The following is a 17,297-nucleotide window of genomic DNA, read 5'->3' on the forward strand; positions in this document are numbered from 1 at the left end:
TATGCGGTGGACTGGAACCTCCATACAGGTTTTTGAAGCTCTTGGTAATTCATTTCATTACTCAACTCAGGTTCGATCAGAATACTGAAACACACATACAACTCTGTTTGAATGGCACTGCCCTACATGATGGATGCGTCCAAATGCCACCTAAACCGCATTTACACGTCTTCTCACATAACAACCCCCTTTCAAGATCTCCTCTGCTTGCCATGACCTTTGCTCTCCCGGTACCAAGCGTACCATCCCGCGTCGACCGTGCCATCAGGCGGCTGTGATGCTCTGGCAGCCATCATCTCGGGGATGTTACCCTTCTCGCGGGCTGTGGCCTCGACGAAAGAGACGTAAGATCCAAAGGCAGCTGGATCCAGGTCGGTCCTCGTTCCCCAAGAAGGCCTCTGGGCGGGTCCGTTCGAAAGCTGGAATTGTGAGAACAGTCGACGAGCTACCTCAGTCTCTGCCTCGTCTTCCGTTGGAGATGTACCCGTGTTGACTGGCCTTGCTGTTGCCGTCTCAGTTGGCGTTTTGTCCTCACCAGCTGGAGGAGATGAAGACGTGGGAGGTGTATTCGGAGGCAAGGCTGGGAAGGTTCCCGGGACGTGTCTGATATCCTCGCCAGTATCCCGATCTTGAACGTCACCGGCCTCGATTCCTCTCACCGGTGCGAGAACGAGCCACTTGCTCATGTGATTCTTTATGTACCCCGCCAACGCCCCCTTGTTCTTGACCCAACTCGTCATCCACACCTCCTCATCTTCCTTCTCATCGGTGGTGGACGCCAGGTGCGTGATAGCCTTGAGCCCGGGATCGATCCGTTCCAGTTCAGCGTTTGCTTCAAAACGGTGCGTCTCCAGGCTATCGTCGGAGCTGCGGAGGAATCGGAGCACCTGTCTCGCGCGTAGCCCCCTGTCGACGGCGGAAGTGGCCATGCTCCTCCTCAGACGGTCGAAGCCTTGCTTGTGTCGCGCGGCCAGGTCTGAAATGGAGCCTGGGTGGTGGTTGTCAGACATAAGTTCGCGCAAGCTAGATCTGTAGGAAGAAAGACACTAGGGACAATGCATGGACTGGACGTACTCTCGCCGGCTTGAACGAAAACTTGACCGGAGAAGGCAATGCTGCTGCTGCTTGGCTTGGGAGAAGTAGAAGTGTGGTTTGCTGCGTGTCTTTCGGACATCATGATCCAGATGTTTGTTTGCCATGCCACTTTTTGTTATTGATCCTAGGTATGAATACACTGGGAATTATCCTAGCATCTTGGCCTTCTACCAGCTTCGTTCATCTCTGGTCAGCTTTTGTCTCGATATCAAAGACACACACACACCGCCATATTTCTCTCCCGTTCATTCCCGCTCGTTCCCGTATGAAAAGACCGGCAGCCCGGCTTGGCGAGACAAAGACCAGGGATCGACTTTTAACGGGTTCCTGCAGACGACGTAAAACACATCAGACTACTCCCTCATTCTTTTGTCCTCCCCTTCCACTCTGCACGCCCTCCCACATCCTTCGCGCTCGACATGCGTCCCTCAACCAGAGCATCATAGCCTCCTTTCGGGCCCGTTCAGTCTCCTTCCCTACCGAAGATGACGTTCCCCGGCGCCTTGCGATCGCGGCGTTGCCTGCTTCTGTCATCTTGGGAAGCAGCTCGTAAAGGTACATCGCCCGTGCGTCGGCATCCTGCAGCGTCGTGGCGGCCGCCACCATCGCGTTTGCTGTTCTCCTCATGCCACCATCGCCCGATGGCCAGTATTGATATCCGTCTGCCCCATCAACACTGCTGTCGTCTTCTCCGAGAAGCCGCTCGTAAGCGGTGACCCAACCGAGCAGCACGGCCTTTTCCTGCTGTTTGAATGACGACGCTGCGGCTTCAGGGTCTGACATGACGAACGGCGGTTCCGATACGTCGATGGACAAAAATTCGTCCAGTGTTGGCCATGAGGCGCCGGGGGAGAAGGGGAGGCTTGAGACTTCATAGGAAACCTGGCAGATTTTGCGAAATGCTTCCGTGTGGGACGTGTCTCTTGTGCTGGGTGCTGCAGCGCGTTGTGCCGGTTCGTGTGCATCTGGTTTCTGGACCAGGGCGATGGAAGATAGCACGGCGAGTAGCATGCCGCACCCGAGAACGGCCGAGAATTTGCGTCGCCGCTGTGTCTGTGAAGCATGTAGGTCTAGTGTACGGGGAGGTTGTGCTTCAGCATAGTTGTAGTCGCTGTCGTTGTCCATTTTGGAGTGTCGTGCGTTGTGAATATGATTGGGGTCTGTTGCATTGCAGGAGGAGAGAATTCCGGTGAGGGATACCCAGCTGAGATACATTTCCCGTTTGTAGTTCCCTCGTATGAGTTTTCCAAAGGCTTTATGTAAGAGGCCTTGATATTGATGTTTCTATCATTAGTTAAACTGGTTCTATATAGACATGAGACTTGACAACTCACTATGTTCCCCTTTGTCTGTCCAGGCCAGCTTGTTTCCACACACTTCCTGCGGCATGGAGGTCTCAACAGTAATACCGGCAACAAAAGGCACATTATCAGAGAATTCGGTTTTGGATTCAACCTCGGAAAACCGGTCCGGATTCAACCCGGCCAGAAGAGGGGACAATGAAAAAACAGAAAGCAAATAAAGCAGACAGTCCATGATGTTATAACTCACGAATACCCAGCGACGCTCATGTCTACAATCCCTATCTCTCTGCCAATTTTGTTTCATCTTTTGTTTCCCATATCTGAATATAGCAAGATGTCTGGCGCTAACAGCACCAGCAGCCGTATCAATGAGCGACGTGCCCCTGGAGACCGTCCGCGCCGCCCCCCGGGGCTCGAAATCGCAATGCGCAACTTGGCGAACGCCTTCAAAGGCCAGCCAAGCGAACATAAAGCGACTAAGCTCGAGTCAGAGCTCGTTGGCCGTCGCAACTCTACATTGTCACCGTTCGTCGAGAAGAGTTTGAGTCTCCACAAAGCGACGAAAGCATCCTTGACGACACACAACAACGCCACCGTGTACCACGACAACAGCAAGAACAACTCCGTCTTCAACTACTACGCCGCTCACAACAAAAGCAGTAGCAACAGCAAAAGCAACAGCGGCAACAAGGGGCAACAGACCCCAGATGAAAGCGCCATTATCCGGGTCTACGACCAGGTCGTTTCGCCAGCAGCCAAGGCCGGACAATGGTCGCTCACCATCTTGAAGTTTCTCCTAACGTTGTTGTGGTCCAAATATGTTGCCTTTTTCGTCGCCATAACCGTGGTTACTGTCTCAGTGTCTCTGCTTCTCTCAGCTACGTTGGACGCCGTCAGCTCCTGGGTGAGCGCGGCTACCCTTAACTTCCGTTCCATTTCCAAGTGTCTTTCAGTCGTTGCGTGGCTTCGTGGATACTTTGTGTCTCCTGGATCCTCGAGCAACAGTGACGTGACCGTCACCATAGACGCTACGCTGCTCGCTTCGACCGCAGCGGCCTCCGTTGTCCCAGTCATCCAAGCAATCCATGATTCACAGATGAAGCCGCCGTTCCACGGCGCATCGGCGCTGCGTGGTGGGTTCGACAGCATCCGGTTCGACGTAGAGAAGCTATCTCAGCAATCCGGGCACGGGACAACCGTTGGCTCACTTGTCAACACCATCGCTGTCGGCCTCAATGACATGGAAGACGTCATGTCAACGGTACGGGGACTAGTGACGTTGAATCGAGACTGGCGTGTCACTATGGCGAAGCACCTCACGTCTGAGGAGCGAGCCATTATCTCGCTTCGAGCTACGCTGCTCAACTATCCCACTCCCGACGTCCAAGAACCGACCAAAGGAATCGTACGTATTCTGTGTGGGGCGAAGAATGGCAGTTTCCGACAACGATGTATTTGGGCTGACGAAACCGATAGATGATCTCGTTCCTTCGTTGTCGTCTCCTCCCCGAGACCTGGAGTAGGTGGTGGCTGCTTTGGCAACCACCGCAGCACCTGAACCGAGTGCGCCGACGGCTAATCGCGTATGGCGAGATTCTGGCGATGGCAAGATCGCATCGAGCCCCGGCAATCGACCGAGCCGGCTCCTGGCCTAACAGTGATGAGCTAAGGCGAGTCAACCATCTCATGCACAGGGTAGCTGATGAGGCATCGCGAGAACATCGGCGTTTGCAGAAGCAGGGAGGTTGGTCATGCCCCATCTCAGCCATTGTAAACTCTCAGGTGACTAATGAAGGGAGAAATATAGTCCCCTTTGCTGTGAAGGTTAAAAATGACGATGAAGATGTTGTTGCTGTGCCAGCGGACGGAGACGATGCCGCGCTCGGTCAATACTACTCCAACATGGAGCTCTCTCAGAATCTGGCGAATTCAGGTGACCTACTGTCACAGCTGACAACGGAAATGGGAGAGGCAACGAGAAGGCAGATTGGCTTGGTCAAAGACGAGCTGTCTTGGCTGGAGGAGGAGGTTAACAGGGTACAGGAACTGCTAGAGCTCTTGGATGACGGCCAATTGGAGGTGAGGTTGGCTGAGCAGACCATCTTGGAAGGGCTGGAGTACTGGGACGGTTTGAAGGCGTATTTGTATCGGGAGCCCGAGAAGGGGAGGTGATGGTTTTTCATATGAAACGATGACCAAGTGCTCTCCTTTCCGGATTGGATTTGTTCGGAACCGATGGATGTTTCTCTACCATCTGACGATTTGCGTTGTTCGAAGTTCTGGGCACCCATCATGCATGATAAGAGTCGGCCCCCTTATTCGCAGGTTGGATGTCCGATTCATCAGATCACCTTTGTTATACATCTGTGTTCATGTCAATCCCAAAACACTTAAACGCGTGACCGTAACAGCCAGTATTGGCAGTACTAAGACGGTATTTTCAATGAGTGAAGAGGAATCTTTCTGCTACCGTACCGGACTTGACATTGGCCGCTGTGTGCTGGGGAATTGAACAGTGTCCGGTTCCAAGTATACGCTAACATGGAAGGCCGCATCTTCAAGCAGAGCAGCTACCGATATGTTGCAGCTTTCTGTAAGAGCAGGACGAGGGAGGGCGAGCCCGTTGAAGACCCAAAGACCAATATTGAAGAGCCCGCTAGTAGCCATGAAATGATCCCCAAAGCTATTGCTGAGGAAGATGTTTCTGGGAGCCGGAGAAGTCAACAGATCGAGGCTTCTCCTGTACGTGGTCCTCTAGCCAAGGAGACCATCGCCGAACTTTGGCAAAGTGAAATGTGTAGTGCTCTGGGACTCTTTGTCCGGCCGAAATTGTTTTGTAGGAAGGAAAATCGTGACAATCTGTTCATGTGGACCAAAATGTTCGGTCTTCCCATGCCTTTCTCAATGTTTGTCTATCACGGCCGCGGGACTCTGAATCTTAAAGAGTACCTAGTCATGACGACCGGGCTCTGTCGAACCGAGACCATGCCTAGGCTTCAGTTATCATCGAAGCCAAGGCCTAAAGATTACAAGAGATGAATGTCTTATGTCGGCGTTGGTGTCGGTGTTAGTGGCTGCGTAAAGGTTCGCGTACCCTGTGGTTGTGTTAATGCTGGAGGTGGAAATAGACGAAGAAGGCGGTTAGGAAAGATTGATACCGAAGCAAAGCCTGATCTGCCAACAAGGACCGCGGAGCTAGTTCTCTCTGTTTCATTTTGAGAAACTTATCTATGCTATGATACTATTTTCCTCTCATCCCTATTTACCTAGCAAAGAGAATAAGAAATGTGATTAGCGCTTGTAATGAGTCAAGACAAAACAGACCTGGAGGGCTACCCGACATCTTACTGCATTGCAGGAACGCTTAGATTCGGTAGCATCACTACGTTTTTTCGCATGTTATGTCCTCTTTGCATGTAAAGTTTTCCATCTCGCCTTCAACTTTTTAGTTTTGCCCATCTCTCCATCATGTGAAATCCTAGGCTGTGCCCAAAGATTCGACACGTCAACCACGCCATGCCCGCCAGTTTCAGCAGTCAATCAGAAGCAGTTAGCGCGAGGAGCCGAGTCGCTAAGTAATAATAGTGTCATTGTTGTCTACCAAGAGACTTAAATGCGTACAACGCTATATGTATACAGGAAAAGTACAGTATTTCTGAGAGTACGAAGTTTCATCATAAGGAGATGATGGTCGATTTTAATGCCGGCATGGCGCTGGCCGTTGGTTATACAGCCACGCTTTTCTTTACAGGCCTATCCAGGGAATTAAACCCCGAAGACATCTCTCGGCGCCGCAGTAAGGAAGCGGCATTGAGGACTGTCTTCCGGATCAAGGCTGGCGCCGATGCTCTCAAATTCAACGCGGAGCACCTTTGGGTCCTCTTTGGTAAATCGAGGCCAGCTAGGTGGCTTTTGACCGTAGGCGTATTGGTTGGGATCCATATAGAGGACAAAGGAGACAAAGTAGTCCCGCATGTACGAGGCTAGGGTGGCGTTAGGGTAGGCGATAGGAATGCCGCCAGCCCCGGCTGCTCCGGTTGCTAGGATGTCGATTAGTTTTCTCTTCACATTGATATAGGCACCAACTCTCTATACAAGCGTTTTGCGAAAGAAGAAACAGGGGGATGCGGTAAATGAATCTTACGGTTGGGAGAAGAAGAGAATAAGAATTCCATCGTAGCTCCATGGAGTTGAGATCCAGCGTTGAAAGTCACTGCAGAATAAACGTTAGCCGGGTCCCTAGCAATAGCCCCCGAAATAGACATGTATAGACATGTAATCATAGGACGTGGGTTTATGAGGGGCGGTGTTGTAGGCTTTGCTGTATTCTAAGTGTTCCTATGAGGGAGAAATAGGAGTTTTCTCTATAGGAGACGAGTATTGATATCTATCCTACTTACTCTTGTAAGCAGCTAGCCCATTGTTGGAAATATATTTGGCGATAGCGGAGGTTTGGCAATCGATAAGGACATCGGATACTATGTTTTCAAGTTTTGCAAACGAGTTTTTGATAGTAGTATTTCCCGATAGAACACGTAGCCCTCGAAAATCGTCCAGAAGAGTAGCGTTAAATTGATCTGTAGGGTAAAGTTCTAGAACCTGGTTAATGAAGGTCTTGTTCTTAGTTTGCCAAATCATCTCGAGTGACGTAGCGACGTCTTCTTCGGCTTTCGTAGAAGGGTTAGTAAATACGTAACCCTCATAACCTTCCCTATCGACCACAAATGGCACTTTGGTGAAATGACTATTGCGGAACTCGTTAAGAGGATAGTCCCGGATACGTTTGCCGTCAACGCTAGGACCCCAGTAAAATGTTCCGTACCCGAAATCACCATTGTTATAAGCGATCTCAGCGGCACTTTTAGTTGCGCTCTTCAAGCTATCAACAGGGAGACTTCTCAGGCAGGCGATGTCGTCACAATCGGAAGCAGACAGGAGACCCTCATACTGTTTATTATACCAGTCGGTCGGGTACATGGGAGTCATCCAGGGATATTCTGTTTGTTTTCTACTTAGTATGACCGCATGAAAATGTATTGGGGGGGGGATTATTGATCACCGTACCTGAAATCACAGCCCTGAATGGGGGATTTTGCTCGCCTCCATCAAGAATCATCTGCATCACTACACTGCCACCACCGGCACTTCCGCCTGTGATGGTTACCTTGTCCGGATCACCCCCGAAATGATGGATGTACTGACGCACCCATTCAAGTGCGGCGCGCTGGTCCAGCAAACCAGCATTGGGTGTTCCATCTGACGCTACTTCTTCGCCAGCTAGGAAACCAAGCGGGCCTAACCGATACTGGATGGCGACGTAGATGATGCTTCCGTTCGAGTGGTAAACTATGCTGTCTCCCTGGGTTGCCACGCCTGAGACATAACCTGAGGTTCTGTCAGAAGACCTAGCACGATTATATGGTGACATTAGAAAAGGTCCAACTTACCGCCTCCATGAATATTGACTAAAACTGGCAATTTACCTTTGACATTGATCGGTGTTACAATGTCCATTAGCAGGCAATCTTCGCTTTCGATCATTATGTAGGAACTAGCAGGTTGCCACGGAGGTGAGTTCTGCAGGCAAGCCGGCCCTCTGGTGGTTGCATTTACAAAGCCGACAGGAGCATTCCTTGGATCAAGAGGAACTGGTGCCCTCCACCTTAGGTCCTCTGTTGGGGGCGAGGCATATCTGATGCCGTAGTAAGCGTTGACGCTAACTCATGGGGTTAGTTTGTGGTATTGTAAACGTTTGGGCCTGGTGTACAGGAACCTCACCCTGCATCCTCCTTCTGAACTCCTTGATAGGTCGTACACCCAATCTTCACTGAGGGGCTTTCATTTATCGCTGTGGATGCCGAAACGATGCTCGCCGCGAAAAAGCTGATGATTACGCCGACGTTCTTCATGTTGAGAGACAACGGATCTACACCCGATGCCCGTAAAGACTAAAGAGTGTCAAGGCTCCGTAGTCTGGAAAAGAGTTGCGGCTACAAGAGATTGATGAGAACATTTGAGGAAATTTCTTCAAGCAGCATTGTCGTCCTCAAGTATATATATCGTGGGATGATTAATCTTGTTCACGTAGCCGAGTCACGGAGAGGCAATTCCTGCACCCAATTGTGCCTCATGATCCTCGGTCCGCGTATTGTCTTTACTTTGCGAGGATTCTTTGGAGAGTGGATCGAACAAAATCAGCGCTAGTCAGCGGTGGATGTAGTTAAACACCACATACGGGGTGCAATACCCACCAAAAGAAGATTAGCCCCGCTGTCCCAGACCTCCGACCAGGTCAACGACCAGGGTTGTGCCTGAAGCATCCATCAGACTCTATGTTCTGCACAACCACCTACAACTTTGACCAGAGGTGTCATTATCAGATACCACAGCTCGATCACGAAACATAAGGAAATGTCGTCGGAAACAAAGGATCCATTCTTGTTCTACTCATGCGCGAACCAAGATTAAATCAGCCTCCAGGGGTGTCCATACTGCCCAACTATACCAAGATCTACTGCTAGGAAACTGCGAATATGTCCTTCAAACTTTGACAATTCAAAAGAGACATTGAATGAAGATAGAATATGCAGGTTCCATCTAGAGGTCCCAGAAGCTTGACTAGTTTCCACTTCAATAGCTCTCGGACTTTGCCTTGCTACAGCTGGGTCTATGAAGTCCCTGGGCCCCTGGACGGCGTGTCTGACATAGACTTGGTCGATTTCTTCTGGGGTATATAGAATATTGTGGCAGCCACGGTGCTGGTGGCACAGGTAGTGCTGCTGCATGCCAGACACGCCCGCGGCAGACGTCAACTTTGACAACCAAGTTGTGTCTTAAGGCCTTGGGCAGTCGGTGTGTTGGCTGTTCGGTTGGTCATGAATCTCTTGTTGAGCCGCCTGGTTCCACTGTTGGCTTAGGCAAGTGAAACGAAGAGTAGTTGGAAGAAAACGATATTATTCGAGGTTGCCCAGCCTAAATCTGGTTAGAACCTCTCAATGTATGCACGCCCGAGGGTGGCTGCTGATAATGCAAACAATAGTATGTCAATATGTTGGAGTAAGATAAGAACTACCCTGAGTAATTTTCAAGGTAATGTAGGTAAAGAAAGGAGCGTAGTTGGCGTGTGCGTCGAAGGCGCTTTAGTTAATGTATGACTGAAAATAAAACTCAAAATCCAAGGTAACGGTGTAACCAGATATCACCCGCCCACACCCTTATATTCCCTCGTATCATCCCCAAATCTAACTCCTCGCTTGCCAACCTCGTCTTGTTGCATTTCAGTATTAACGTATACTCCATATCTATCATATATGGTACATCAACCATCATGAGAGTTCATCATATTGAAATCTTTTAGCATGTTTCCCCCATCAGGATTCCTGACTAGCTACCTTTGCTAGTAAATTTGCCGAGAAGACCCTGGTGAAAGAATGTTGCTATGTAATAGTACCTCCTTCAGAGGAACTCTGCTTTTCAGGTCTTTGGACCTTTGTATATTCGTGATAGTTTTCACTCTTCTTGCTCAGGCAATCTTGTCATTCTTCAGCCTTATGATTCTCGCTTTTTCTCGGTTAACCAAAACGCATTTTTGCTGTAAGTCATTGATGATCCTGAAGCCCAAGCATTTCTTTCGCACCCCGCACGCAGCTTTTGAGTCTGCTCAAGTCAAGCGCTGTGACGCGAGCCCGTATGTTTTCCGAACAATGAACCCCAATCGTCTCACCACGTGGTAATGAGATCAGCCCAAGACCTAGAAGCCTTACAGAGAACGGTTTCTAAAGAGCAACAAACCTGGTACAGAAAAAATTAGACGAGATGAATGATACAATATTATTCGCTCATGCCTTTCCAGACCAGTCACGCCTTTCCTGTCTGTAAGCCAACGCCTACTGCATTAGCAGTGCACCAACACTACTTGTGTGATATCTCTAAGCATGAAGTTAGATCTGTTGCCAGCCATTGATGGGTTGGCAGTGTTGTAGTAGAAGAGAACACTCGAATAAATCCTTCCCATAATTTCTTTAACATCAACCTGACTTATAGCTGGCGCGTAATCATCGAACTCGTTGCGACCATCGATGAATCCATGATAATCCGCTGTTTGCCAACCGTCAGACGTACTCCAGACAGAAACTCCTGTGGTGTTGTGTGCTACATTGGATTTTGTCTGTAATGACACATTTTCTCCGTACTTCCGTTGAGAATGAAGTGGTGTCCCTGCACTAAAGTTGTGATACGGAGTCTGTTGAACGACCATTCGCGTTTTCCCATTGGGGCTACTAAGATCGAACTTGACTAGCTGGTGATGCGGGTTGTTGTTCGTAATTAGGAGGTGCCCATATCTTGCTAGTCTGCCAAAGCCATATGCCCGATGAGGTGTTGTCGGGTTTGAAATGAAGTACGGCGAGACGTTATTATTATTGATAATCCGCAAAATGCTTGCCGGATAAGCTCCGTTGACGAAAACTTCGCCATCAAGCCCTGGCTCTATATCGAGGAACCCTCCAAATTGGCCTCGTGTAGTGTCTGTCAAAATGACTTAAGAAAGACCTTTTGCTAACCAGGTCGTATTGAATAATGAAATTATCGCCACTAACATCGTTGCCTCCAGTCAAGGAAAACTTAGCAGCTTGGATGACAACTGTTAGGACTCCGCTGGCGGCATCCAATAATATGTCCGGTAACTGCTTGTCGGACACATCTAAGCCGGGATGGCTTAGCCCGGAAAAACTGATCACTTCTAATAGTTCCGACTTATAGGGGTCCAGGACGGCCACAGTGGCGTTAAAGATGGAACTGTTAGTTGGGCATGTGAGCTATCTTTCGGTCAAAAAACTTCCATTTTGTTGATCGTTTACCTGGCATAGATGAGGCATCGCTGGGGATCCCACAGAAATAAGCAGGATATAACTAAAACTAGCTTTTAAATTGAACATCGCTGGTTAGGGGAGAACAAGCAATAACACCCCGTATTACTAAACAAAGAGTCAATAACAAGCCAAAGAACATTATTCTATTTCAGATTGTAGAGAGATATATATATGTATCGATCTACAGACATAAGTTCTTTTTCCAAAATCAAAATCCCCTTCAACTGCACATCTGCCCCGAGCCGAAATGCTTACATTTATAGGTTCACGGACCGCACGACAGGCTGCGAATGGTTCGGCAATCAAACAAGATTGCCAAACTCGACAAGCTTTATCCATACATGTCAGGACAAGTGAACCGAATCCAAAGCCAGGTAATCGGGTCAAAACGCTATGATCAATTTCCGGTGGTACTGGTGCAATAGCTGGAACTTCGGTATGAAGTGGTTCCGCGGGCACCCGGCCAAACTAACCGCCAGTCTGCTGGTCTGCCGGCCTCCCGGTCTCTGCTACTCACCTTTTCAGTTTGCTCGAATTTAGTGGCTTTGACGTTTCTCCGGCCTTTCTTGTCGACACCAGGTGACAGCGTCGGTTTGACTGTGTGCATGGCTATACATGCGGGTGCTGATCGCCCCCTCAGGCCTCGGCCTTTCACAATTTATCCAGGCTTCAGAATGACATAAGCTTCAACTTCATTCAGTCTCAAGCCGAAAAGCCTAATGAACACGTCATATCTTAACTAGTAGTTTCAACAGCCCGTCTTTCATGTTTGCTAGGCCAGCTTAGCTGTACGTACCTATCAGGTCCACTCAACACCGACGTTAGGGTTACATGATCAATTTACTCAACTTGATATCAAGGATCAACTTAGTGGCCAGAGTCTGTACTTACCTAAGTATGGGAGTCGACGAATGTTGGAACCCGCGGACGACGGACGAGGTAATGTAGACCGCCAAAAAGGGCACGGTATGAAGGGAATGCTCCGGGCACCATCATGTTGGTTGCTTGACTAGAGTCCATGGGCAGCAAGGAGTACGGGCCGGGCAGTCACTAAATAGCCAGTAACTTGAATTACACAACGTAAGGTAGTGTAGGGACAATGCTGTAGCTAGACGTTAACTCCCAATCAGGGTCCAATGTCGAGTCGCACCATAGTATTTTATGTTTCTGGGAATTACGCATAGTGGTAGGGGCTTCTCGATATGCGGGCGTGAGAGAAGGAGAGGCGTTGGTGAGCATTGGAGGGGTTATAATGACGGTCGGAGCAGGCATTTTGCGCGGTGTGGTGTTCTTTCCCTCGCTTTCTGCATCATCCATTGCCAGAGATATCCATTGCCAGAGATGATAGCTCTTTAATTCTTATTATTAGCTTGAAAAGGTAGAAATTAATCCATAGATAAGTATTCAGAATTCGGCCCAAGGCTAAACGAATGAGGAGTAGCTTTATTAGCACCGCTCTCTCGTCGGTACATTAGCCCTTCGTGTGAGGATACGCCCTACTATCCTTTTCCATCCTCATAGGATTACCGCAGACTCTCGGGCAAAAAAAAAAAAAAAAATAGGGCGTCAAGCCGACTGAACTTCAATTTACTACACCTGGATATTTAACGTTTTGACGCCGCTGGCAATCCAATCTGACTAGTTAAGGACTTAGACCTAGTATTCAAATTCTTTTTATCGGGTGTCTGGAGTGATAGCTATCAAACTTTTCTCGGGTCTTTGTCTTCGTTAATGCGATTCTAAAAAAACCTTCGTGTCTATTTTGGGCGTCCGCGCACTAATGCCGGATGTTCGCGGGCTCGACATCGTAGTTACACCCACAAGGGGCACCATACCGCTTTACTAGAGCCTTTGCTAGGCGATAAAGAAACACACTGTTGCAAGCTAGCGATGGAATTGACGTCGATCTACATCAATATTCATCTTGCAAAATTGGAAACGCGGTAAAGTTATTTGATTAGATACGCCGGACTAGCCAGAGGTGAGGCATTATACTGCAAGCTTCACCAGCACTCCACCAGCTATAATGATTAAAGCCTTGACGAGCCGGCTTTCTAGTTAAGTAAAACAAAGATCGATATAGGTTAAAAAAAAAAAAAAAAACACTTTGGGCTAGGCTCAGCGTATTGTATTGTAGTGCTCGCGAAATCGTTGATAATCCCGAACTTGACTCATGTTATTTCAACAGAGTTTCTCATTCACGGCTTATTAGCTGCTTAATAGATTGGCTGACTGCGACGAGTCATTGCGGCGGGTATTATAACTCAAAAGGCGGGCAGATTGACGGACTAGAATGCCGCTCGTAATGTAAGTTAATTTCCCTCCAACACTTTATTTGTATGATTCGGGACCGGCGGAGGCGAAAACATGTCAGCCTTCAAAACATTACTTATAAACATTGTCCTATCAGCCCTCCCCACTCGTCCATCACCGGCTCAGAATCACACATCTTGTTAGGCATTCAGCAAAGACCAAAAATCATCCAGCAAACAAAGATCAATCCAGCTAAGATGCCTTCTACATTAAAAATTTGCCTACTTGCCCTTGTTTCCCTAGTTGTAGCGATGCCGTCCTCTCCCAACGCTGATCCGAATGCGCTCTTCGCTGTTGAAAGTCAGTAAAGACTCAATATGCTCCTTTCTAAATATTTTGGCTAACCCAGAGAAAAATAGAGCGCTGCGTAGGGATATATGGGAGATGCAACAACGACTGCTGCGACTCAATGAGGTGCAACTACATTCCTATATGCGGTCCCGGCTCACGTTGCGTGTCCTACGATCCGGCTATTCCGTACAACCCTACATGCAATTAAGGGGCTACTGGTCAAAACGGTACGTGAAAGGTTACTACCAAGAGCAGTAGCTTTAGCAACAAGGACGGCACATGTGCTATGTCAGAGCTAGCCACCGGAATGTAAATGGCTGCCAGACAAATGTCATAGTAGGAAAGATGTTTTGTCAAATTTGGTTCACTGCTTCTGCTAGGAGGTGTTAGAGGGTCAAGCCAAACAACCGTTAATAGGATCAAATTCAGTACCTTTATGACAGCCTTCTAGCCGTTATTATAATGGCGGGTGGAGAAGCTCTGATGACCTAGCATGTAGGGGGCTAATATCAGGAAAAAGCCGCAGAAGATTTAACGATGGTTGAGTACCCGGCCTATAAAAGCTATGGTATGCGCCTGACCTTAACGCCTGAAATACCTATCTCCTCGCTCATCTACACCCCGTTGTTCTTCCTTCCTAAGATTAACTCATGACACTTTACTTGGTGGCAACGGTACGTATATACTTTCAGTAACATGAAAATAGTCTAGCGGACAACTAACAGAAGTATCTGTGCAAGGGCATAGGTACTGATAATGAAGCGGAGTAAGCAGACAGCATAGTGACATCTAGAGAATACACTATGCTAACGTGGGCGGCCATTTATTCTATCGGCATATCGATGCATGCATATATGGATAGGTTTTAGTTTCAGAGTTGGTTGCATCAGTAGGCTAGAAAACAGGGTGAATCTGTAGGTTTCACAGGGGGTGAAACAGGGGGTGAAACGGAATTCCGTTCGTCAATAACAAATAACAGTAAATTGGTTCTAATCGATGGTTCATGATGATAGTTGAAAGTGGTGTTGTTGACTAGAAGGTGGGGATATTCCCCCTTGGCCTGTCACGTGGGTCTGGGAGGCTTGGGCCTCTCAGCCTGGCGGGCGTGTGGCTGGAAGTGCCACACGGCTCCGTATTCCAACTATCGCAACAGAATCCATTCATGTTAGCATATCAGTACAATTCAAAGATGTGATTAATTGACCGCACAACTGACTAATGAGCGAACGGCCGTATATACATATGGAACGTGATGTAGTGTTTTATTCTACTGATAGAAACTAGAATATTAGCGGTCCAGTGCACATATGGTAGTGATTTATCCATTTTGTCTTCTCTTGTGGCATCTAGAGATGCCTTCCACGCGGTTGCACATAAGTCTGTATTGTTAGGCCTTCTATACTCTTAAGCCCTCGAGTAGCTACTTCCCAAGTTTCCTGTCTTACTATCTCTGTGGGTGGCAGGCCTGCCGGAATGTCGTAACACTTCGACATCAGTCGGCTAGGGCATCCAGAGAGCCGGCTGGCGCTGCCTGATGCAGAAGGCAATTGGTTTTCTTGATTGGCGATTTTAATGCTGTTTTTTGTTCACCACCAGGCAGGTGGTAGGGAGGCTGAGCCGATGCAAGTGGAGAGCTAACCCTGACCAGGACTTCGCATTACTTTCACTTTGGCTATTGTAGACCGTAACCCACGTGATTGAGAAAGAAGAAGCGCGCGGCCAACCTCGAGATAGAGGCCAAGTAGACGTTACCAATACAAAGCAACAGGGCACGTCTATACAACTACGAGCTCGATGCATCGCGCTGAGGTAGACTGAAAAGAAATAGGCTAGTTGAATTATGGCTGGACTCTGGCTGATGAAAGTCTGTGTCTCGCATAAATTCAAGAGATTTTGTCAGCGGATGACAGGATACCAAGAAGGGCTTGAAAATCACTTTCCGCGGTCCTCGAAAGGTCCAACGACTGACCTGAACGGAAGAAGTCAAGACATGCCAGCCACGCACTATACACTCTGGGCAAGATTGTCTTCTGTAGTGCAACCGCTTGGAGAATGAAAAGGACCGAGAGGTTATTGACCCCATTGTTATATTAGACATAAGACTTATGAAAATCAGAACTAGGCTGTAACGCCCAGAGAAAATTCTGTCTCACGGAAGCGCGCATTTCGGGGCGATGGAGACGCTGACCAGCATACTTGGTTGAGAAAAAGAGCATACAGAGATTGACTAGCGTTCAGTCAGGTAGATGAAAGGTCGAAGATGATGAATGATTAGATAAATAAAAATCCTCGATTAGATAGATAAAAATTCTCGCACGAGAAGTAGACAAAAGCTGTGAGTATAAATAGAGAACAGAGGCCTAGTCATAAACCAAAGAAGATGAAAATGGTGGAAACTTGGAAGAAAGTTTCTTGGCCTTCGTTTGCTCAAAGGTATCGGAGCCTTAGTGGCACTGAGTTACAAGTGGAAGGTTTCTGGAGCCTACATAATCCACGGCGTAGTTGTTGGAGTGTTATCGACTGTTCATGAACATTGAATGGATGTGTTGTGGTAAAAAGCTGTGCAACCTTGTTATTTAATGGTGGATGTGATGTTGCCTTTTAGATGACGAAGTGAGCCCTGGACCGCGCTGTTGATAAGAAAAAGTACAGAGGGCGGCTAACAGTGGACTCAGTGGAGGAGCTGACGAAAAATCGGCAGCACCTCGCCTAGCTAGGTAGTGCGCCACGCCCAAGATAAGCACCACCCACTATCGTAATGCCCTGCAAATCCACTAGCCAGCAACAAAAGTTGACCCTCGCTGCAATGATGTCGTGTCTCTACGTTTCCGCTCCTTTCGCCGTATCACCAACAGTAGTAGAAGCAATATCCATGGGACCCATCTTAGAGACTTTTGAATTATGCTTCTATATATATAACCAAAAGTTGACTACACAACAACTAAAACCTATAATGCTACGGCTGCGTTCGCATGTTTCGTGCACTCGTCTGCTGACGGGCATTGAGAATGTGGGGCAGATTGCAAGATCTGGGAATAGCTTCTATGCCTAGTGCTTCGGAAAGATGGCTGAAATGGAGTGATAAGAGGATTGAAATACACATGGCTGAAACTCAACTCACTCATCCGAGCTAGCCATGCACCTCTACGTTTTCCTTGGCATGGCTCGTGGTCTGGTACCAAACCCGCACTTCATTCAAAGTACTTGTCACATGGCGGGCCACCGTCCGCTGAAATTGCCCACCTGTTCGACCTTGACGCGCCATGTTAAGTGTCAACATAAGCTTATCCGGGAATACCGATGAAGGACTTTTGAGACACTGGCTTACGAGCATGAGGCCTTGCACAGTTGGTGTGTTGGCTGTTCGGTTGATCATGAACCCCTTGTTGAGCAGCCTGGTCTTAATGCCGGCTTAGGCAACTTT

The 17,297-nt window shown here is 48.3% G+C and overlaps 4 protein-coding genes across 4 annotated transcripts; 2 read left to right on the forward strand and 2 right to left on the reverse strand.

Annotated features, from left to right (window-relative positions):
* Positions 1-191: 191 nt before the first annotated feature.
* Positions 192-2,220, reverse strand: CTRU02_215706 (uncharacterized protein; the record flags this gene model as incomplete). Its single annotated transcript, XM_036733145.2, has 3 exons — positions 192-988; positions 1,075-1,129; positions 1,576-2,220. The coding sequence occupies 3 exons, from the start codon at positions 2,218-2,220 to the stop codon at positions 192-194; spliced, it is 1,497 nt and encodes a 498-aa protein (XP_036575093.2).
* A 513-nt stretch (positions 2,221-2,733) lies between these two features.
* Positions 2,734-4,571, forward strand: CTRU02_215707 (uncharacterized protein; the record flags this gene model as incomplete). The annotated part of the gene is made up of 2 exons (XM_036733147.2): positions 2,734-3,804; positions 3,876-4,571. The coding sequence occupies 2 exons, from the start codon at positions 2,734-2,736 to the stop codon at positions 4,569-4,571; spliced, it is 1,767 nt and encodes a 588-aa protein (XP_036575095.2).
* A 1,593-nt stretch (positions 4,572-6,164) lies between these two features.
* Positions 6,165-8,308, reverse strand: CTRU02_215708 (carboxylesterase family protein; the record flags this gene model as incomplete). The annotated part of the gene is made up of 6 exons (XM_036733148.1): positions 6,165-6,439; positions 6,544-6,612; positions 6,800-7,396; positions 7,464-7,784; positions 7,847-8,115; positions 8,178-8,308. 6 exons carry the CDS (start codon positions 8,306-8,308, stop codon positions 6,165-6,167), a joined length of 1,662 nt encoding a protein of 553 aa, XP_036575096.1.
* Positions 8,309-13,779: 5,471 nt separating this feature from the next.
* On the forward strand, positions 13,780-14,081 carry CTRU02_215709 (uncharacterized protein; the record flags this gene model as incomplete). The annotated part of the gene is made up of 2 exons (XM_036733149.1): positions 13,780-13,882; positions 13,942-14,081. The coding sequence occupies 2 exons, from the start codon at positions 13,780-13,782 to the stop codon at positions 14,079-14,081; spliced, it is 243 nt and encodes an 80-aa protein (XP_036575097.1).
* Between the last annotated feature and the right edge of the window lie 3,216 nt (positions 14,082-17,297).

Source organism: Colletotrichum truncatum (assembly GCF_014235925.2).
Source record: "Colletotrichum truncatum strain CMES1059 chromosome Unknown Contig_0018, whole genome shotgun sequence".
NCBI classification, from domain to species: domain Eukaryota; kingdom Fungi; phylum Ascomycota; class Sordariomycetes; order Glomerellales; family Glomerellaceae; genus Colletotrichum; species Colletotrichum truncatum.